The sequence below is a fragment of the Vipera berus genome, assembly GCF_964194415.1.
Source record: "Vipera berus genome assembly, chromosome: 9".
Taxonomy (NCBI): domain Eukaryota; kingdom Metazoa; phylum Chordata; class Lepidosauria; order Squamata; family Viperidae; genus Vipera; species Vipera berus.
Window position 1 is genome coordinate 15,616,121 of NC_138212.1, and position 23,518 is coordinate 15,639,638.

At 43.3% G+C, this 23,518-nt stretch overlaps 1 protein-coding gene across 3 annotated transcripts in view; it reads right to left on the minus strand.

Moving 5' to 3' along the window:
* GRHL3 (grainyhead like transcription factor 3) overlaps window positions 1-22,880 on the minus strand; it is a 54,475-nt gene extending 31,595 nt beyond the window's left edge. Inside the window, exon 1 of one of the 3 annotated variants that reach the window (XM_081335289.1) lies at window positions 22,709-22,880. Coding sequence is in view for 2 of the 3 variants with exons in the window: in XM_081335288.1 (XP_081191414.1) it covers window positions 22,709-22,725 (17 nt within the window). In the remaining variant the exon portion in view is untranslated. The remainder of the gene's footprint in view (window positions 1-22,708) is intronic. The other 2 variants (XM_081335288.1, XM_081335287.1) reach the window with 2 other exon arrangements.
* Window positions 22,881-23,518: the final 638 nt, after the last annotated feature.

Here is a 23,518-nt window from a genome sequence, read left to right on the forward strand (position 1 = left end):
TACTACTACTACTACTACTACTACTACTACTACTACTAATAATAATAATAATAATAATAATAATAATAATAATAATAATAATAATAATAATTAAAAAAAATTGGAAGGGACCTTGGAGGTCATCTTGTCCAACCCCCCTGCTCAGGCAGGAAACCCTATATCATTTCGGACAAATGGCTGTCCAGTCTCTTCTTAAAAACTTCCAGTGTTGTAGCATTCACAGCTTCTGGAGGCAGGTGGTTCCACTGGTTAATTGTTCTAACTGTCAGGAAATTTCTCCTTAGTTCTAGGTTGCTTCTCTCCTTGATTAGTTTCCATCCGTTGCTTCTTGTCCTGTCTTCAGGTGCTTTGGAGAATAGCTTGACTCCATCTTCTTTGGGGTAGCCCCTGAGATATTGGAAGAATGCTATCATGTCCCCCCTCATCCTTCTCTTCATTAAACTAGACATATCCAATTCCAGCAGCCATTCCTTATATGTTTTATAGGGGCAGCGCTATTTGTCAGCACTTTTTATATTTTCCTTGCATGCTGTCTTGTTAAGTTGTTTCATATTACATGTGTGACTTCATTAGACAACCAAAAATAGATTTTATCTTCTAAATTAGACTGATTTAATTGGATTCACAAGGGCGTAATGAATCTAGCTCAAACTTGAAGCTCTAAGTGAAGTGTTAGTACCACTTTATAACGCCTTGGTAAGGCCACACTTGGAATACTGCATCCAGTTTTGGCCGCCATGATATAAAAAAGATGTTGAGACTCTAAGAAAGAGCGCAGAGAAGAGCAACAAAAATGATCAGGGGACTGGAGGCAAAAACATATGAAGAACAGTTGCAGGAACTGGGTATGTTTAATTTAATGAAAAGAAGGATGTGGGGGTGAGATGATAGCAGTGTTCCAATATCTCAGGGGCTGCCACAAAGAGGAGGGAGTCAAGCTATTCTCCAAAGCACCTGAACAAGAAGCAATGGACGAAAAGTAATCAAGGACACATTCAACCTAGAATTAAGGAGAAATTTCCTGATCGTGAGAACAATTAACCAGTGGAGCAGCTTGCCTTCAGAAGTTGTAGGTGCTCCATCATTTTAAGAAGAGATTGGACAGCCGATTGTCTGAAATGGCAGAGAGTCTCCTGCTTGAGCAGAGGAATGGACTAAAAGATCTTTTAAGGTCCCTTACAACTTAATTTGGGGTTCTTTTTAATCGACTACAGGGTCAATTTAATATTTTTTAATTTGGTTCTTAATTTTTGTATTTTGGATTTTTAATTCCCTGTAAACCGCCCTGAGTCCTCAGGGAATAGGGCGGTATATAAATATAACCAGTAAATAAATAAAAAAATAAATAAATAACTCTGTTATTCTGTTAAGTTTCTGGTGAAGCTTGCCATGTAATATATAATAGGTCAACTCTCCCACCGAGAGTCTCATCAGCCTCCTGGATGTTTCCAAGGAAAAGTTGAACCAGAGACATAATTTTGGGTGGCTTTTTACATAAAAGCTCTTGGGATCTTGAGGTGAGATACAAAGAACTAAATAGGTGCATAAAATGAGTAACCATATTCTCGTTCTGTTCTCATCCCCTCCTTTGCTTGCCTGTTCCTGCACTTTCTCACAGTCATAGGTTATGCAATTTGTTGTGTTTTTATTGTTTCATCTTTTAATTGTGAGATGCCCTAGGAGCTCTTGATGGGTGGGATTTTATTATTGGCTAAAAACAAACAAGCTATTAGCGAAAGTTAAGATTTCGTCCTGAAAGACAGTCTGGATCCAAACTGGGTGGCTGTGGCTCCCTTTTGGAAAAGCATCTTTACCGAACTAATGATAAATCTGTTTAGCAACAATGACAAACCGAAGACATTTCTGTCATGTCTTTCAGTAAAAGAACTTTCAAGATGTGTAGGCTAAAACAAACTACAGCAACAAAAGAAGCGATTAAACAACTCCACCAGCAGTCAGAAGAGACAGACAATAAAATGTATCTGCCTCAAATCCACGCAAGTGACCACAATTAAAATAGCACTCCAGAGTTATTCACGGAAACCTTTACAGAATAAAGCAGGGGTTCACAAGAGAGTTGGGAAAATAAATAAAGCTAGTACGAAATATGACCCGTTTTTGAGGAATAAAAAATTACAATTAAGGTGCCAAAGTCAAGAAGGCTCTGTTAACTGCCCGATTCTAATGACAATTATTATTATTATTATTATTATTATTATTATTATTATTATTATTATTATTATTATTATTATTATTATTATTATTATTATTATTAAGTTGTTGTTGTTGGAAGGGACCTTGGAGGTCATCTAGTCCAACCCCCTGCTCAGGCAGGAAACCCTATACCATTTCAGGCAGATGGCTGTCCAGTTTCTTCTTAAAAACTTCCAGTGTTGGAGCATTCACCACTTCTGGAGGCAGGTTGTTTTTTTATGTACTGCACAATGTTTTAGATCAAAGGCAAGTTGAATTATGCTCAGGAAGAAATTTGACATCCGTATTGACAAAATACAAGAGGAATGTCCCTTTTTCCCCTTGTGTGTGTGTGTTTTTTTTAATTATCCCATCCCTGAAAACTCAAATCACAAGCAATTTTTGGCAGCCTAATCTTTAGCACTTCCAACTGGACCAGTTTTCCAATCTTGTTCTAGAGTGGATCTCTCCCCCCCCCACCCCACAGAGTTGGCCATTGGTTCTCACCCTTGCTGTCTAGGTGAAGGTTTTTGTTTGGACACTCATACCCTCCATAAGTTCTTTAGATGTTCTCTGGTCCCAACCTCCTGATTTTCTGTCTTCTCTCCCTTGGGAAGCTGTGGCTCAGTTTCTCCCTGTCACACTCTCTTTGGGTTAATTGTCTCATAATGTGATTACATGGAAGGCAGACTATGACATTCTCATGATGCAATTATTAATCTGAACAAAGACCTGGAACAGTTCCTGCAATATGTTTTGAAAGGCAAACGAGAGGGGGAAATGGATGCACTCCGAATGGCTTAACACTTTTGCTTTGCCAAGTCTCCAGCTGATTATTCAGTTTCTGGGATTTGCATTTTCCCCCAAAGGCAAAGGATGATTCTGCAGGATAAAAAAGGCTAACAGCTATGAAATACACAATAAGACTCCTGTCCCGTCTTCTGAAAAATCTCCAAGAGGAACATTATTAAAAAGTTCATTTCTCTGGCACGATCCACTACGGGTAGTCCTCGACTTACGACCACCGTTCAGCCCAAAATTTCTGTTGCTAAGTAAGACAGTTGTTAAATGAATCTTGCTCCATTTTATGATCTTTCTTGCCACAGTCATTACTGCAGCTGTTAAATTAGTAACCCAATTGCTAAGGGAATCTTGGGTTTCTCCATTGACTTTGCTTGTCAGGAGGTTTGCGAAAGGTGATCAGGTGGTGCCCCAGGACACTGCAACCGTCATAAATATGAGTCAGTCGGTTACCAAGCGTCTGAATTTTGATCACATGACCATGGGGATGTGACAATGGTCTGTGAAAAACTGTCATAAGCCACTTTTTTCAGTGCTGTTATAACTTTGAAGGGTCACTAAATGAACTGTATTTATAATCTTCTTGGGTCCTTGGATGGCTAGGGGCTGCGTGCAACAATTTTTTTGACTGGCTGAGGGTCCCAGAAGGTGAAACAATGATTCCAGTAGGTGGACCATCTCATGTACATGGGCAGTCTCTCTCTCTCTCTCTCTCTCTCTCTCTCTCTCTCTCTCTCTCTCTCTCTCTCTCTCTCTCTCTCTCTTTCTCCCTCCCTCCCTCCCTCTCTCTCTCTCCCTCCCTCCCTCTCTCTCTCTCTCCCTCCCTCCCTCCCTCCCTCCCTCCCTCCCTCTCTCTCTCTCCCTCCCTCCCTCTCTCTCTCTTTCTCCCTCCCTCCCTCTCTCTCTCTCTCTTTCTCCCTCCCTCCCTCCCTCCCTCCCTCTCTCTCTCTCTCCCTCCCTCCCTCCCTCCCTCCCTCCCTCTCTCTCTCTTTCTCCCTCCCTCCCTCCCTCTCTCTCTCTTTCTCCCTCCCTCCCTCTCTCTCTCTTTCTCCCTCCCTCCCTCTCTCTCTCTCTCTCCCTCCCTCCCTCCCTCCCTCTCTCTCTCTCCCTCCCTCCCTCCCTCTCTCTCTCTTTCTCCCTCCCTCCCTCTCTCTCTCTTTCTCCCTCCCTCCCTCCCTCCCTCCCTCCCTCCCTCCCTCTCTCTCTCTCTCTCCCTCCCTCCCTCCCTCTCTCTCTCTCTCTCTCTCTCTCCCTCCCTCCCTCCCTCTCTCTCTCTTTCTCCCTCCCTCCCTCCCTCTCTCTCTCTCTCTCTCTCTCTCTCCCTCCCTCCCCCCCCCTCTCTCTCTCTCTCTCCCTCCCTCCCTCCCTCCCTCTCTCTCTCTCTCTCTCTCTCTCTCTCTCTCTCTCAATTTGGGGATAATTTTTGTTTTTTGTTTTTAGGTAAAGGTAAAGGTTCCCCCGCACGTGCGTGCTAGTCGTTTCCAACTCTAGGGGCCGGTGCTCATCTCCGTTTCAAAGCCGAAGAGCCAGCGCTTGTCCGAGGACGTCTCCGTGGTTATGTGGCCGGCATGACTAGACGCCAAAGGCGCACGGAACACTGTTACCTTCCCCACCGTAGTGGTCCCTATTTTTCTACTTGCATTTTTACGTGCTTTCGAACTGCTAGGTTGGCAGAAGCTGGGACGAGTAACAGGCGCTTACTCTGTTATGCGGCACTCGGGATTCGACCCGCCAAACTGCCGACCTTCTGATCGACAAGCTCAGCGTCCCAACCCACTGAGCCACCGCATCCCTATTATTTTGTTTTTAAATGTTGTTAATTCTTGGTATTTTCTGGCATAACTCTCCATGTTTGCACACTTCATTTCTCAAAATAGCAAGAATCCAGGCTGCTGACTTTGAACAACAGCAGTTAAAGGGGTAGGTGGGGACCCCAGAAAAGGATCTTAGATTCTGCATGCAGCCTTGGGGTTGCCGTTTGCTCATCCCTGGATTACTGTGATCTGTTAATTAATGGGGCCACCCTTGAAGAAGGTGCAGACTGGCAGGTGCAGAAGATGGCAACATTAAATTTTATGTGGAACCACCCAGGATCCTCCCTTGTTCTCACTAAATTGAGCTTCATTTCTGGAGTCTGTTCAAACTGCGGGTTTGGGGTTACAAAGGTCCATTTGGAATCTCTGAATCCAAATTTACCCTCTCCAATCAAATGTTCTCCATTTATTTCAGATCATGATAGCTAGAGCTGTAATATCAACACATCTGGAGGGCAACTGATAACTGAAACCTTACCTAAAGAGTAGACTGTGATTTAATTTACTATATTATCAGATCTTCCATGGAAATTTTTCATTGAAATCATTCTCCATTTAATATAAAAAGGGGAAACAGTCCTCGTGGGATGGTCTCTGATCTTCTAAAAATGTCAGGACTGCCTGACATTCATATGCAAGGAAATACTTTCCTACTTGGCCCTTTAAATATTTCCAGCATGATGTCCAGATATTTTGGTCTACAGTATACAGTCTTCATAAAGCTCATCTTAGCATGGAAGCTAATACAATTTGCCTGAAGTACACCACATTGGGGAAAGTTGGGTTACAAGTTCTTCATGGCAGGAAGTTTCCTTCCTTCCTTCCTTCCTTCCTTCCTTCCTTCCTTCCTTCCTTCCTTCCTTCCTTCCTTCCTTCCTTCCTTCCTTCCTTCCTTCCTTCCTTATTCCAGGGAAGTCATGGAATTATATTTCCCTCACCTATATGTCCATTTCTGTAGGACCTTTCTACAACACTGTCATAGAAAAGTAAACCCATTAGGCAATCCTTGAAGATTAATTAAAGGAATCCACTAGACAGTTCTTCTTTGTACTGTTTATTGCTCTTCACTTCCACTATATCTAATCCAATGCTGGGAGTGCCCTAATTTTTCTTTACTTCAGATGTCCAGATTGTCAGGGTCATTGCTTATGTTGTGACAAGAGTATCACAAACGTGAACTTGCAGAACTGGGAATTGTCCAATATTTTGTAGAAGTGGAAATACAAAAAGTACATGAATAAAACCTCACCCAAAAAAGATTGCTTGTGGCTTTTAGGGGATTGCGACTAACTGGGACATAAGAATGGAAAGCAGAGGAAACCCTAAAGAGGAGCACTTCTTTTTGCAAATTTGATTGCAGGTTCCATTTCTATTAACAAGGATATGCAACTGTCAAAGGCATAACATTCGTATTTCTCTTATTCTGGTTCATACAAGGTTTATTAACTAAATCACATTTGGCTGGACGTACCTGGTAAGCTTTAAACCACAGCGCCACTCTAAGCCAAAGCTTGTGGATTTCAACTCCCCAAATTCCCCAACCAGCATGGCTGGCTGAGGAATTCTGGGAACTGAAGTCCACAAGGCTTAAAGTCGTCAAGTTTGAAAACCCCTCCTCTACCAGGGATCTTCAATCTTGGCCCTTTTATGACTTGTGGACTTCAACTCCCAGAATTCCTCAGCCAGCTATGCTGGCTGAGGAATTCTGGGAGTTGAAGTCCACAAGTCATAAAAGGGCCAAGTCTGAAGACCCCTCTTACAACCTGTGGTTTTGTTAAGCACGAATGATTGAATCAAGCCATAGTTGGATGCTTACTAAAATGGCCCTCAAGGGAGATGAAAAAAGTCAGATTGACAGTCACAATCCTGCAATCAAAACCACTCCGCTTTTTAATTGGCATCAATAAGCAGAAAAAAGGAATTGGGGTGGTGGTGGTTGATTCCATAGTTGAAGCTGCTGTCTTCCCTTGTGCCCCATCACAATAAAACACAACTTACAAATCAGAAAAAACTACAGTTGTGCAACAAGCTATGTCCAACAAAACAAATTACACTTCTGTGCTGCAGGATGTACAAAGCAGGCCCACTGCTTACACATCAACCAAAGCACACGAAGAGATCTGAGCTTTTCCTTCTCTCCTCCTTTAAAGATCTGATCTGAACTCCTACAACTACAGATCACAACTGGAATAGTGAAAGCAATGTTGGATTTGGCATAATCACAACATTTACAGCAGTACATCTTAACCTCGACAACTTGAAGATGTGTGGACTTCAGCTCCCAGAATTCCCCAGCCAGGCATGGCTGGCTGGGGAATTCTGGGAGCTGAAGTCCACACATCTTCAAGTTGCCAAAGTTGAGAAACATTGATCTACAGGGAGTTTGTTCTTAAATCAATCACAATCACTGGGCATAGCTCATCTCCTGCTTTGTTTGCAAAGAGAGAGAGGATTAGAAGTGAGGCCAAGATCTTCCCTGCTGCTTTGATTTTCCACAAATGGAAAAGAGGACGGGCTGCAGATCAAACAGAGTCCCACTGGGGGTGGGGGTGGGGGAGGGAAAGGCATCATTGCCAATCCCCACCCTTGGGTGCTTTTCCAGTTAAAGAGGCCCTGTGGCTCAAGGGCAAGACTTTTGCTTAGATCACTCTCCACTCCGCCATCCTGGAGTCAACCAGCAGCTATTATGTGTTGCTAATAACAGTTATGTATCGAGGGTGGATACTTGGATAGGTCTTGCTTAAGTCAGGAATGGTGAGATAGGATGGACCCCAAACCTCCATCCAGTTCATTGTTAGCACTCCAAACCACCCAGGCTCCTTTGGTCAAAACACGGACCACCAAAAATTTAGAGGACTACCAGATAGCAAGTAAGGGATTCCCCTACTTTTCTGCTCATCTGGATTTTTCCAGTCCAGATGCAGCAGCACCAACAATCCTTTGAACTCATCCTTTCCTTCCACAGCATCATTTGTCAATGTCACCCCATCCCATCCCTAATGTTCTTTGTCCACTGGGGTCAATGGCTGAGCAAATGGGAAATCCATAATGCTGGAAAAAAAACTTTTTGGTTTCGCTATTAAGGAGCCAGATAGGTTATCAAAGACCACAAGTGTTCAGATCAACTTTTTTTGATAGCGCCTCTCTCTTTCCCCTCCCCAAACCATTCCTTCAATTCTTCCATCCATTTCCTTTTGTTCCCAAAGATGCTTCATGGTATTGGCAATTTCAGGCAGACAATAAGTCATTTAATGCTGGTGTGGCTATTCAGGAATAGGGTGGCTCATCTTACAGCCTGTGGACCAAACTGAAACCTTCCAACATTAGGTATAAAAGAAATGAAGATGTCTCAAATTGAGTATTTTTATGTAAAGAACCGGTCCTAGCTCAATCTGGGAAGAGATTCAGAGATTCAGGCTGGATTAGGGATAGAGAACAAGAGCCAGGCCATATTAGTCATAATGCCCCACAAGTGTTTTAGGTTGCCAAAGCAGAAATCACCAGGTAGCATCAAGGTAGACCTAGCCATCATCTTCTTCCCCAAAGCAAATGGCTTTTGTATGTCCGAGCCAGCTTGCTTTTTCATTCTATCCCCAAATACACCCATCTCTTTGTTTCTGGAAGGTTGCAGAATTGTGTACTTTGGAAAATGTCTAATTCGCAAGTGTTTAGTTATTTATCAAATTTATATAGCCGCCCATCTCACCAGATGTGACTCAGGGCAGCGTACAACAATCAAAGCTAACAACTGGTCAAGTAAAACAACAGCCAATCATGACAGCAACTCAATCCATAGAAAGCCTCAAGAACTTTCTTTGTAGCTGAGTCATAGGCAGGCTCCTGGTTCAAAGTATGGCTAAAAGCTCAGGACACTTGTTAAAGCCACAAAAAAACCTAGAATCCAAATGTTGTGTCCTACCCCTCCCTGCCAAATGACACACAGAGGCTTAGCTGTGTCAGTTGCGTATAAAAATAAACTGAATTTGCCCTTGCGCAAAATGAAAACCTTTTAGGCTTCCAAAACTTTCATGATGGTTCCCCAGAGATCATTAGAGGAAAGCCAGGAACATCAACCCTCAAGCTAAGAGGAAAAAGTTTCCAGAGTTTGATTTTTCCCCCCTTTATCTCCCCCTCACCCATCACCATCCCTCACACGGGACTAATGCTAGTTAGTTTCACTCTCTGCATAAAAACTCTTAAGGGGGGGGGGGTTTGGTGATTTCTTTTTTTTTAGTGTGAGTTTCGTTGTCTTTAAATTTTTCTCACGCAGCCGTTCCTCCTATTCAGTGCCGCCCCGACTGTCTCCAACGGAGCACCCCATGGAATGACTCAGGTTTCACCACTGTTGACTCTGTTTAATCCTGTTCAGACAAGAATCTTCAGCCAGACTAAATATTCACATGACAAGCAGCAGAGAGAAAGGCAAAGGGGATTCAGCCACCGGGCAGTTTCCCTTCTGTCCTTGGTATGGGGCTATTCTTGTACTTTTTGACCTTTATCACGTTTATGCATCACAGGGGTCTTTTTAAGGGGACAGAATTAAGAGGAGATTCACAGAATCTGTCAAAAAGTTACAGAGCAAAATCTGCAGAAAGTCATCAAAATCTAAGGCAAGACAAGAAACAAGGGATGGAAACTAATCAAGGAGAGAAGCAACCTGGAATTATGGAGAAACTTCCTAACAGTGAGAACAATTAGCCAGTGGAACAGCTTACCTCCAGAAGTTGTGGGTGGAGGTGTTTAAGGAAAGACTAGACAGCCACCTGTCTGGAACGGTTATAGGGTAACCTTCTTGAGGTCAGACTACAAGACCTCCAAGTTCCCTTCCAGCTCTATTCTGATTGAGAATCACAACATTCAAAATTCTTGCTTTAGGGTGGGTTCACACAGCTTGAGTTTTGTTTGATGCCAATTTAGTGTGTGAAAATCAATCCCTGGGTTCAGTAAACAATGGCTTTCTGGCTAAGCAAGTTGTGTGAAGTCCCAGCAAATGTGGTTTGTTCAGGAAATCATGGCAAAAACCTAGCACCCCATCTTGTTGTTATTTACTGGATGTGAATCCAGTAACTGACTCAGTGGCTTACACACTCTTCTGTAAAATAAGCTCAAACATAAACTTAAGAATCAAACAAGCAGCAAAGAACAATTCTCTGCCAGGGACCACAAACAACCTAAGTTGTAACAGAACACTCTATTCCAAGAATGAAACACTTTATGATATACCTGCCCCAAGGCCTGTTGGAAAAGCCAGCTTTTAATTGTCTGCATTGTTTATAATTTCACTTCAGAATGTAGTTTGACTGTTCCTTCTACACTAAATAGGTATCCTGGTTTTGCTTTGTTGCCATCTTTGCTTTGGAATATCAGCTCTGGATAACAATAACAACAACAACAACAATAATAATAATACCACTAGATGGCAACAAAAATTAGGGTTTGAGGTATCTCTCTGTCACCATCTAGTGGTTGCTTGGGGTTTGGCAGCTGAAGAAGGTACAGCTAGCCTTCAACCTACAACTATTTGTTTAACAACTTCGAAGTTACAATGACATTGAAAAAAATTACTTATGACTGGACCTCATACTAATGAACATTGCAGCATCTCCATCATGTGACCAAAATTCAGGCCCTTGGCAACTGGCATTTATTTACGATAGTTGCAATGTCCCAGCATCATATGATCGCCATTTGTGACCTTCTCACCTGGCTTCTGATAAGCAAAGTCAATGCGGGGAACCAGATTCACTTAACAAGTGCAGTGATTGGCTTAACAACGATGGCAAAAAAAAGATTGTAAACTTGTATGTGGCTTACTTAACAACTGCTTTGCTTAGCATCAGAAAGTCTGGACCCAATTTTTGTTATATGTAGAGGACTACCTGTATGCATATTATATTCATGGGCCATATTGCCATATTTAATATTGCCATATTCGTAGAGTATAAAACTAAATAAATATAAAAATACTGTATTGCTGGTACCTCCACACACACAGAAACCCCTTGCCCATTGACGTTCTTTCTTAAAGTTTGAAACAGGGCAGGAATGAGCTTCAGGTAATGCCCCCAACCTTCTTAAGAGGTCTTCCCATCCCCACCTCACTTTTTTCTACCTCCCGAAGAGTGTCATGCTAACGTCAGTCTTTGGGCAATTCGGTTTGGTAAAACAAACTTTTTTTTTTACAAGCTTGTTGTCTTTTGTGTAGCTGTCAGGCAGAGAAGGGCGAGTAAAAGGGGGTGTACGAAATCCTCCTTGTCAACAAAGATAGAGACAAGGTGGCTGTCTTCTTACCTGGTCAAAAGGAAGAGGACAGAACTATCTAAATCAGGGGTCTTCAAACTTGGCCCTTTGATGACTTGTGGACTTCAACTCCCAGAATTCCTCAGCCAGGCATGCTGGCTGAGGAATTCTGGGAATTGAAGTCCACAAGTCATCAAAGGGCCAAGTTTGAAGACCCCTGATCTAAATCAATGTTTCTCAACCTTGGCAACTTTAAGATGCATGGACTTCAACTCCCAGGAGAGCTGGCTGGAGAATCCTGGGAATTGAAGTCCACTCATCTTAAAGTTGCCATAACTGAGAAACACTGATCTAAGTCAACCATCTACGGTAAGTCAAACAGAAAGTCATGGGGCAAGGGCTAGAAAAGGTGACCCACATTAAAAAGTAAAGCCCCAAACTCATTGTTGTGGCCGCCATTTTGACATTTTTTAAAATCATTCCCTGTATGATTAAATCGGCCTCATCGATTATTGATTTAGTCTACTTCCTACCTTTGGGAAATGTAGTGAATGATTAACTAAGAGCCCCCAAGTGTCACTTTGGATGGTAAGATTAAAAGAGGCTTGGATTCACACAGAAAAATAATTTTCCCCACGTCTTATGTTTCACCAAGGTTAAAATTAACTAAGCAGTTAAGTTAGCAGTCTTCCAATATTTGAGGGGCTGCCACCAAGATGAGGGGGTCAACTTGGTCTCCAAAGCATCTGAAGGCAGGATAGGGAGCAATGGATGGAAACTAATCAAGGAGAAAAACAACCTAGAACTAAGGAGAAATTTCCTGACAGTGAGAACAATTAATCAGAGGAAGGACTTGCCTTCAGAAGTTGTGGGTATTCTAACACTGAAGGTTTTTAAGAAGAGACTGGACAGCAATTTGTCTGAAATAGTATAGGGTCTCCTGCTTGAGCAGGGGGTTGGACTAGAAGACCTCCAAGGTCCCTTCCAACTCTGTTATTCTGTTAAGTTGAACATGTTGTATGAATGCAGCTGCTGGGTTATAACTGATCCAAGTCATTATGTTGGGTGAACCTAGCCGTTGCCTTCTTTCTATCCACTTAACCTCACCCTTAACTAACCATATTCTAGGCCTGTGAAGTGAGCGGATGATTCACTACATTAGATTCAGTAAACCATGGTTCATTTAACCATAGGCAAGCGTATTTCAGGAACACAACTTTTTTTAATGTTCACTATTTTGAACAGAATCCTATGCGGTCTAAACTTAGGAGAAACAAGCCCCAGAGAGGGGAATGGTATGAAACTTCATATGAAACAAGGTGTGGAGACTCCGTGTGTAGGCAGAGATGAATCTTCCCCTAGTATGCAATCTGGGACAAAATTTCTTGGGAAATCTTTCACAATAAGGAAAACTTTAATTGTGCCCCTTCCCTACTTTGGAAATTGTGATTTGCTATGTTCATTTCAAGACCTGGAAAGAATAAGAGGACACTTCATTTTCACATTCACAATTCCCGCCCCCCCCCCCCCTTGGTCTCAGATACAGGAGGAAGAGAAACCCTAAACCAGTTGAAGTCCATGAGTCATAAAAGAGCCAAGGTTGCCCAGCCCTCAACTTATGACCATAAACGAATCTGCAATTTTGATTGTAAATCACGCCGATTGTTAAGCGAGTCATCACATGACTATGCCCCATCTTATGAGCCTTTTTGCGGTGGTCGTTAAGCGAATGCTGAGATCGTTAAACAAACGCATTTTTTGCTAGGAGGTGAGTTTTGTTTTTTGTTTTCTGTTTTGCCAAAAATTAAAGTAAAATCAGGTTCCAGCAAAAATCAAGGTCATGTGACCACGGGAAGCTGCAAACAACTATAAATGTGGACTCAGCACCCAAAATGCAGTCATGTGACCACAGGAGGCGGCGGGAGGGGGGGCAGCCGTTGGAACTTTGAATTCAGGTCCTAAGTAGCTTTTTCAGGACATGTTGTAACTTCAAATGATTGCTAAGTGCCCAGTCGTAAATCAAGGATTGCCTTTAATCCTGACATATCCCTGCCTGCTGGCCATGTCTTTTGAGGATGATGGGAATGGGAGTTCCAATAACATTTGAAACTTCAGTGACGTGGTGAGGAAGCCTGGGACTTGGATTCCTCACATTTTAATGTTGATGAGGTTAGGACACACAGATCGAGGATATGGTACTATAAAGTGGATTGATTAGAGAAAAAAATGAACTGGTATTATTATACAATGGGGCAGAGTGGAAGAGGGAAGCCCAGATTTAAATCCCCACTTAGCCAGGAAGTTGAAAATGAGACTGCTGCTATTGCTCAACCTATTCTATCTCACAGGGCTTTTATGAAGATCAACATGGAGGAGAGAAGAGTGTTAGGGTTGCCTTGAGTCCTGAATGAAATGTAGGCTGGAAATGTAACACATTCATTCTCTCTCTCTCTCTCTCTCTCTCTCTCTCTCTCTCTCTCTCTCTCTCTCTCTCTCTCTCTCTCTCTCTCTCTCTCTCTCTCTCTCTCTCTCTCTCTCTCTCTCTCTCTCTCTCTCTCTCTCTCACACACACACACACACACACACACACACACACACTGTCTTCTCCCTGCCACCTTGGGAAGTGAGAATCTTCCAATTCTCTTCCATGGAGACATGCTACAGTATTCAGTCTGAGGTTATGCAGATCTGGAGATTAAATCAGAAGACACATCAATGGATTTGCTGAATCAAATCCCTAGACTGGTCTGCTTTTGCATGAGCATCACCAGCTATGAAGAACCCAAAGATCATTTGCAGAAACACACAAGTTACAGAAGGGCTGATGTTCCAGTGGTTCTCTGTGCACACATAACAAACACAAAATCTCCAGATGCATACCTGATTACTAGCAAGGTGCGTAAACCAGGATATCCAACTGGATTGCAAGGAAACCTCTGCCTGTACAAAAGTGCTTTTTCAAAAGGCAACAGTACATTGTATTTCCTTGAAGTCATTTCGCCTCTCATCTTAGAAGCTTCTTGGATGAGAAGTGAAACATCTTCAAGGAAAAACAAAGTACCATTGCCTTGTGAAAAAGCACATTTGGAACAACCATGATCTGGATGACTGAGAATCTCTATATACATCTGCCTATACAAAATGCCAAACCAGTTTTGGGGCTAAATTGCACAGTACCCTCTTATTAAGAAGGACTTATGGTTACCTTATTTTTGGGAAGTGCCAACTTCAATTCTTAGCACTGCACTGCCAGGGAGAGTTTTGAAAACCCCTTCCAGAAATTTAAGAAAGGCATAAATGATCGTTATATTTTCTGTAGAGAGGTTTGACAAGCGAAATGGCAATTTTGCTAGCATTAGGTTCAGTAACCCCACTATTTCATTGCCAAAGACAGTTGGGAAAAACTCCATTTGGAAAATCTGGAGAACTATTGCAATCCACAGTGACAAGGTGGGCCAGAAGACTGCTCAATGCTGCTTGGGTGAAAAGGAGAAGGAGGAAAGTTCCTTTGACTCCTGATCTTCTTGGACACATTTCGGCAATGATGCGTGTTTTCTGGCACTTTATTTTATTAAACAAATTAATATAACTGCTCAACTGGCAGTGACTTCTTGCCACAATTGCCTTTTCCTGGGTTGTTTTTTATTTCTAGCCTCTAGCCCAGGGGTCTTCAAACTTGGTTGGCCCTTTTATGACTTGTGGACTTCAACTCCCAGAATTCCTCAGCCAGGCACGCCAAGTTTGAAGACCCCTACTCTAGCCCTAGTTGTCTTCCAACCAAAGAGCAACCAACTTTGACCCAGCTTAGGTTTTCTGAGATCAGCAGAGGAAACATTTGCGCACATAATTCCAGCCTCCCCTCCTCCCCCTTGCCCACCATTCACCCCCACTATGCCCCTGTGGATGTGGCTGGCATCCCTTTGTTCATAAGCCATTGCACAGCACACCACTCCAGAACCAAACATTTAGCAGGTTGTGTGAACCCAAATTCAAGCCAGCTTCCTATGTTCCCATCATTCCCAACCTCCGTTCATTCCGCCAGGACCTGAAGACCTGGCTCTTCGAGCTCTCTGGCCCAGGCTGAAAATTTTAATTTTAGTTTTAATTTTAATTTTAACTGGGGTTTTACTTATGCAGGGACGAATATAATTTTTTAAATCTGTTTTTAACTTTTGTATTTTTGCTTTTAATCACCCTGTAAACCGCCCTGAGTCCTTCGGAAAAGGGCGGTATATAAATGTAATAAAATAAATAAATAAATCATTTCTCTCAGACCAGAAATGGGGCTTATATTAACGCTCATTCAGGCACTGTGCTGGCTTCATATTTACACAAAACACTCACACACACACAGAGTCCTGACTTGAACTGAATTGGGGCTAGAATGCTAAGCAACGAGTTGCACCTGATTTCACGACTTTTTTGCCACAGTTGTTAAGTGAATCACTGCAATTATTAAGTGAAACACACAGTTGTTAAGTGATTCTGTCTTCCCACATGGCGATTGCCTGATCCCTGGGATGCTACAACCTTTGTAAATACATGTAGGTTGCCAGGTATTCACATTTTGATCACATGAGCATGGAGATGCTGTAGCAGTCGTAAGTGTGAGGACTGGTTATAAGTCTTTTTTTTTCCCCGTTGCCATTGTAGCTTCTGTCACTAAACCAAGGGTTGTAATTTGAGAGCTACCTTTATCTAGGAACTCACACAAGAAAGTCTACCAACAGCCAATATCCTTTTCAAAATCTTGCAACTCTCGAGTAGATAGGTCCTATCGGAAGCCAAGCAGCCATCCCTGCTATTAGCTGGTGAAAACAGCATGAGCATCAGACACCTTCAGCAAGGGGGAGTTGTGTTAGATACAAACGAAAGGCACACCAATTGCAGTCTAAATGTTTCTCGGTGGAGACATGTTCATCTGCAAACTTTTTCCTAGCTTTAGAGCAGGGGTCTGCAACCTTGACAACTTTAAGACTTGTGGAGTTCATCTCCCAGAATTCCTCAGCCAGCATAGCTGGCTGAGGAATTCTGGGAGCTGAACTCCACAAGTCTTAAAGTTGTCAAGGTTGCAGACCCCTGCTTTAGAGGACTTTCCTAACTTTTATTCTTTTTCCTGAAATAAAGAAAGGGGAAAAAAAGGCAAGGGAAAGACACCCATGCATGCAGTCTGTCTTGGTCTCTCTCTGTCTCTCATACACACACTTTCACACACACAAACACAGAGACACACGCACACACAGCCTGGATTCAGGAGGAGGCCTCCTGCACATTAATAAAAGGCTTTACCTTTTTCATTCACCAAAAGCATAACTCAACATTTCAAGAGCACGCCTTGCTGCATGACAAAAATTTGCTCCTGGCAATCACGGTTTCGACCACAAACCACAGCGGGGAGCCGTGCTAGCTTTAACTCCTTCGAGGCCGGCACTTTGCCTGGCACACGGCACAGCTTTCCCGCACCACCTTGCCCTCCGCCCTTCAGAAGGGGCCAGCTGGATGGTTGAACCCCATCCCTGGGAAGGTAGATGGTGGGCGGGGGGGGGGAGAAGTTGAGTGGTAGGGAATTCTGGGAAATAAATCTATTCCCTCCGAGTCAGCACACCGATAAAACCTGCAGTAGGCGTGCGCCTGCATCGCCACCCCTATTTTGGAACGCTTAGGCAAAGAGCAGAGACAGTAAAAATGCCTAAAGTGCAGAATCATAAATGAATAAATAAACAGATAAAGAGACGTGCTGTAGACATGAATTTCTTAGAGTCTTTTTTTTTCCTGCCTTCATTTTCTGGAAGGCAGTATTCCGTGGCTGATACAATGCCTGGTTTTCAAAACTGCATGGCTGATATAGCAACAGCACTTAAGACTTATATACAGCTTCATAGTGCTTTAGTTTACAGCACTCTACAGTGATTTAAAGAGTCAACAATCACACCATTTCTGGAGCCACAAGATAAGAAAAGGCTTGAGGTTAGATTGACATCTCATTTTTTTTTTCTCTTCAGGAGCTCACAACAACAGCATATGAGGCTTAAATACCGCCCCATAGCACTTTACAGCCCTCTCTGAGTGGTTTACAATATAAGCATTATTTGCATGTTGCCCCCAACAATCTGGGTCCTCATTTTACTGAGCTCAGAAGGATGGAAGGCTGAGTCAACCCTGAGCCTGAGTCAATCCTGTCAGGATCGAACTCCAGACTGTGGGTAGAATTAACCTGCAATATTGTAGTTCAACCACTGCACCACCGGGGCTCCTGTGGGCATCTGTAGTGTCCCGTCCTCACAGCTTTTCCCCACAAGAACATCCTGGTGAGGTAGGTCAGCTGAGGGGGGCATCTGGCCCAAAGGCAGCTGGGGAACATCTGTGGGATATCCCTAACCCAACTTTTCATCATTATTATCAGGTTGGATGTTGCCCATACTGGTCCAGAAATAGGGGCATTGACAGGGAAAGAGTCCAAAAACATCAAGAAAGCGGGTAGGGCTTTGATTGTATGGATGCCGCTGTGATTTTTGCTTTTTTGACCCTGACCCTGTGAAACCTGCTTTATTTGGGTCTGAAAAGATCACTATGTACAAGATTTCAAGGACACCCATAGCCAGCATTCCCCTTGATCAGACAAGGGGAGAAACAAATTATCGTGGGTTTGATGCATCCCTGCAATATGGCAGAAGCTCCATTAGAACAAGCATTCAACCTTGTTTCTGTCCCAAAGGGAACTCCAGGAAAGAAGAGGATCAAAGTTCCCCTCCCCACAGGAAAACAATTGCCAGCTGTCAGTTGCTGACTGGGGAATCCTGGGAGTTGAAGTCCACACATCTTAAAGTGGTTGAGTTTGAGAAACACTGTAATGTTTAAAGCAGACATGTCAAACACAAGGCCCGGGGGCCGGATCTGGCCCGCGAAGTGGTTTCATGTGGCCCGCGAAGCCATCCTGGAAACAGTGAGGGAACGGCCCCCACTGCCTTGGCCCTGGCCCAGAGACCCTCCTTCTGCCAGAGACCCTCAGATCTTTCCCACTCCTGCCCAGGCCCCCATAGGCACCGTTGATGCGAACGATGTAGAGCTGGCCACGCCCACCCAGTAGGCCATACGCACTCTAGCCACGCCCACCCAGTAGGCCACGCCATGCTATGTTACACCACTTTGTTCTCTTGAATCAAAGAGGTCAGTTGAATAAACAAAGAAACATAATTCAGTGATTCTGCACAGACATGTTTTTGGGCCCTTCTCTCCCCCTGCTCAGAATTGGATTGATTGATTGATTGATTGATTGATTGATTGATTGATTGATTGATTGATTGATTGATTTCAGGGCAAGACAAGAGTTTCAGAGGTGCTGACGTTCCTTACTTTTCTGTCCCAATTTAGTGTTCAGCCACAATCAGAGTCACAATCCAAACACAGGACATAATCACTAGTTAGGGTGACAGATTCACCTGCATATTCTCAGATGTATTGGATGGGAATGTGGTTTCTCCAAAGGCCAAACAACTTTGGGGGTGGGATTCAGCCCTCTTCCTTGCCCTCCACCTCTGAGCAATCTCCTGTAGCCAGACACTCTTCCAAGAATTAGTGGCTAAAACATATGAAGAATGGTGGCAGGAATTGGGGTGATATGATAGCAGTGTTCCAATATCTAAGGGGCTGCCATAAGGAAGATGGGGTCCACCTATTCTTTAAAGCACCCGAAGGAAGGACAACAAGCAACTTACCAAGGAGAGAACCAAGCTAGAAATAAGGAGAAATTTCCTGTCAGTGAGAACAGTTAATCAGTGGAACAACTTGTCTCCCGAAGCTGTGGGTGCTCCAACGCTAAAGATTTTTAAGAAGAGATTAGACAACTATTTGTCTGAAAGGGTGTATGGTTTCCTGCCTGAGCAGGGGGTTGGACTAGATGACCTCCAGGATCCCTTCCAACGTGTTATGCTTTTATTTTGATAACTGCAGTCCCAAGACATCCAAAGGCTACCAGTTTGTCAGAGTGAAGACAGAGTTTCTCCTCACCTCAGCTGAGAAAAAGCATTCCCTGAAAGATCCTCATGGACTTGTGATGTTCACCAAGCCCTTGAGTTTTTCAGCTGAACCCCTCAACCCTCACCTGCCCCAGCTTGACCCTAAAGATAACTGTCACTGATTGCAGATTGTCTCTGCATTCAGGTGCCTTCAGGTGGAACCCATCAGCATCTCTGTGGATGTTCCCCGGGATCAATCCTTTGAAAGCGATGGCCTGCATATTCAAAAGGTCTAAAGAGACAGCTGGGGCATCAGGACAGGGACCCCTGAGAAGAGGCATCACAAAAGAGGAGACACCACAACTATCCCAGCCAACTCTCTTTCCAACAGTCAGTGGAAAAGACCTTTTCTTACTCGCGGATGTAAACCACCCGATACACATTCATTATTGTCAGGAAGATTTCAAAGGAAAGCCGTAGAATGCAGATTCTTCAAAGGGGTGGATTTTTTTGGGGGGGGGGGAGGAAAGAGAAGAAAATGTAAATCTTTTTCTTTTCTGAGATTCTAAACTCTTCAGGATCGTAGTGGTGATGGTTTATGCAAAGAAACGTCATTCTTTCCTCCAAAGGGTTTAGCTTTAAAATAGAACAATTGCCTTAGGAAAGGCATCATTAGAAAAACGGGTTTTTCCGTATGGATAAATTTGGCATGTCATAAAGAAGGCAAAGTTAGCCAAAGTCTGATCTAAAGCTGGCTGGAGACTCCATAGAGCAGGGGTCTCCAACCTTGGCAACTTTAAGACTTGTGGACTTCAACTCCCAGCCAGCTGAGGAATTCTGGGAGTTGAAGTCCACAAGTCTTAAAGTTGCCAAGGTTGATGACCCCTGCCATAGAGCACATAGATAAGCCATTGGTGGTTCTCCTCCCGCCCCAACCCCCTCCGTCCAATCAGCCGCATTCTGAAGATTTGGAAATATCAGGGAGTCCCAAGGGGAGAAGGTGTCCAGAACCCCAAGATGATGGCTGCAAGTGTGTCATTAAAGTTTTACTCCTCATTTACATGCAATGCACATACACGTACGTGAGGTTTTTGACCACCCTTACAGGTAAAGAAAAGGGCAGATAGCTTATGATACCAACTATGCACATAAGCGGGAAAGAGTTTCCTTTCAAAGCACGTCTGAAAAAGCCCAGGCTGCACACTCAGAGGTGAGGATCTTAAATATTTCCCTGGAACGTGTCCAAATAGACATATGCCGAATGCTTGGAGCAACTAGGAGGGGAAAAAAATGCTACACAGATATATGTAAGAGTTGTTATTACTGTGGACATCATAGAGCTGTGCTGCTGGGGAGGAAGAGGCATCTGTAATTTACTGCAATTTCACTGGTGGAAAAGGGCATAAATCAAGACAAAAAGAGTGTCTCTAGAACAAGCTTGTCAATTTGCTCCTCAGCCCCACCATTGCACCATTAATGGCAGGCTGAAGCAAGAAAATTCCATGAATGCAGATTTTCCTGTTACCATCTTCATGCAATGAAAAGTATTACTTGCTTAAAACAGGTCACAATTGCAGTACAAAAGTTGGCCTCGAACCTGGATGTATAAAAGAATTCATGTGCACTGGTTGTTTTCCAGCAAAGGAATAAGCTAATTCAAGGATCTGTCTGTCTGTCTGTCTGTCTATCTGTTTATCTATCTATCCATCCATCCTATTTATTATATCTATATATTGTATCTATCTATTACCTACCTATTATCTATCCATCTATCTATGAGAAAACACTGCATTCCCTTTACAGCTGAGACCCAGAAATCAGAATTAACCACTTTTAAGGTTAAAGACTGTCTTCACACTCGGCAGAAAACTTTGGTTTATTGAATAAACCAATATTGGCTGGGTTCACATATTGCCCTAAGCCAGGGTTTAAATAGATAGCATCTTCAAAACTAAATCAGTCGAAGGCTTTAGCCCATAGGACTCCCATAGGAAAAACTGCTCCGGTTCTTTTCACTCACATCATCTCCTTGTCACCACTGCATTCTTTGCAAATAAGCCAACTGCACAATTTAAATTGAGAATCCAGCCATAATGTACCTCAAGAAACCTTTTTCTATCCCCCCCAACCCCCCAAAAAAAATCCACTAAGCCCACAAAATTACCCCTGCTGTGCCTTCATCAATAAAGTTTTTGCTCTATAAAAATCCACATCTCTTTTAACAGTCGTACCTTTTTGTATCAGAATACACAAAATACTAGACTTGGAAGGACTCCTTGGAAAGCCTACAGCGTCCACTATTTTTTTAAAAAAAATCTGGCCTGTATTTATTAAAGATGTGAGGAGACATCCATTAGCTGCACTGGGTGTGTTAATTGTCTATAGGGGCAGGTAACCTTAAATCCAAGTTAGTTTAGCCCAGGCTTCTTCGTTTCTTGCTGAGAACCAATCCTCAGTAAATTACTTCAAAGTTTTGTTCCATTCCAAGCCATTTAAACACCTGTTTTCCCTAACCCAATTCTGTGAAGGAAGTATATGGGGATGAATCACAAGTGAACCAACTTCAAAGCTGTCAGGACATCTCTTTTGAGTTTAGATTATGTTATTATCTGAGTCAACAGAAGTAGAGTGTCAGCCCTCACTTCTGGAAGTGTGCCAGGGGAAGATTGCCTCTGCATCTGATGGAGCAGGCCCAGCCTATTAACATTTGTCCCACAATGAAAGTGTTAGCCCTGCATTTCCACAGCAAGCCTCACTGCAACATTATCTCTACATTCCTATATCTACTTATGCAGAAAAGCACATGCCATTACGCTCAGTGGGTTTATCTGTAGGTAATAGCCTTAGCTAATAATCTAGTGTGACATTGATCTACTTGATTAAAAAAAAAATCATCCTTTACCTCGCTACACAGCGCTCATTAGCATTCAGAAATCCCACTGTAGAATAAGTGTGAAAAGCAGAATTTCCTTTTCTTTCTTACGTTATTGTGTAGTGGTTACCAGCTATTTGTCCTTTCAAATTAAGGGGTGAATAAAACGCCTATTTTGATAGGCTTTCTGAAAAAACTCTGTTCCCCAACGGCTTTATCCACAGACCAGCAGAAATTCAGAAGCACCTCTCTGTGCCCTGGGAAGAATCTTGAATTCTCTCCCAGATGAGATGTTCTTATGCAATAAATCCAGGATCATATCCAAAAATAATAAACATCCAATACTCCAGAGGAAATAACTATCAGCTTAGCTGTACAGTACAGGAAAGGGACAACGTCTCCCTTGGACTGCTGTTCTTCAAACATTAAGAAGCAAAACGTAATCCTTTCCAACTCAACTGGCATTTGCGAGAAAGAGGCAGGGAGGGAGGGAGGGAGGAATATCACAAACTTCAGTTGCACCCCGGGCAAGTTTGCTAAAATATTTAGCGTCCCACGCCCCACTACACTACACGGAAAATACTGCCATTGCTTCTGAAACCAAACACAGCAACTCACTCCCAGTTAATTAAAGCAGCTCATTTTTTTTTTAAAAAAAAGGGGAAATAACCGAAGGGGGATTGGAATGAAAATTTCTACTTTTCTAATCTTTTTTCCCCCCCCTGGTTTTCTGCGAGAAAGAGTTGCTGGAAAATGCGCGGCGGCAGCAAAAGCCCGCTTCGAATCTCGTCGCTCCCGAAACGCAGCGAGGTTAGGAAAATCAGTCCACTTACTCAACGTCATTAGACATGGTCCGCCCAGGTTTCCCAGTGTCGGCTTAGCCAAAAAGATGGTTAGTTTCCTTTCCCTCCTTGGCTGAAGCGCTCCTAGTACCGTCTAAAGAGAGTCATCAGCTGTAAAGTGAAGGCTTTCTTTCAAGTTAGAAGTTTATGTTGTACAGGCGTTCTGCTGACAGGTAGGCTCTGTCAGATTCTTGCGCCTGATTGGCTGGGAGAGACAGGTGCCAGGAGACAGGTACAACTCAGCAGGTGCAGCAGTTAACCCTTTGCAAACCAGGCAGCGAGGAAGAGCTGCCATTATCGGAACAAGCTCTCTCTCTCTCTCTCTCTCTCTCTCTCTCTCTCTCTCTCTCTCTCTCTCTCTCTCTCTCTCTCTCTCTCTCTCTCTCTCTCTCTCTCTCTCTCTCTCTCTGTGTGTGTGTGTGTGTGTAGAGATGAAGAGCTGCCATTCTTAAAGGATGCAGAAAAATGCCATTCTGTCTGCACCCAGCAAGGTCATTAGGTGGTATCTGCCAAAGGGGGGGGGGCGGGAAGAATGGGGCTGAAGGAAAAGTAAAAGTGAGGCAAGGGAGGTGAGGCATTGGGGCTTTGGGGAGGGGTTAGGCAGGGGGTTTTAGAAAGGGAAAGGGTTTTTTTTTTACTCTTGGGCCCCTAGACCTGGCAAAGCTGCACCAGCAAAATTTCCATTTGAAATGGTTGATCTAAAGCCATTTGTTGGCCAGACAGAATAAAATATCCAGTCATAGAATTGCTTCATGTACTGATCTATCTATTTATGAAGGGCAAAGGCGTATGACAGGATCA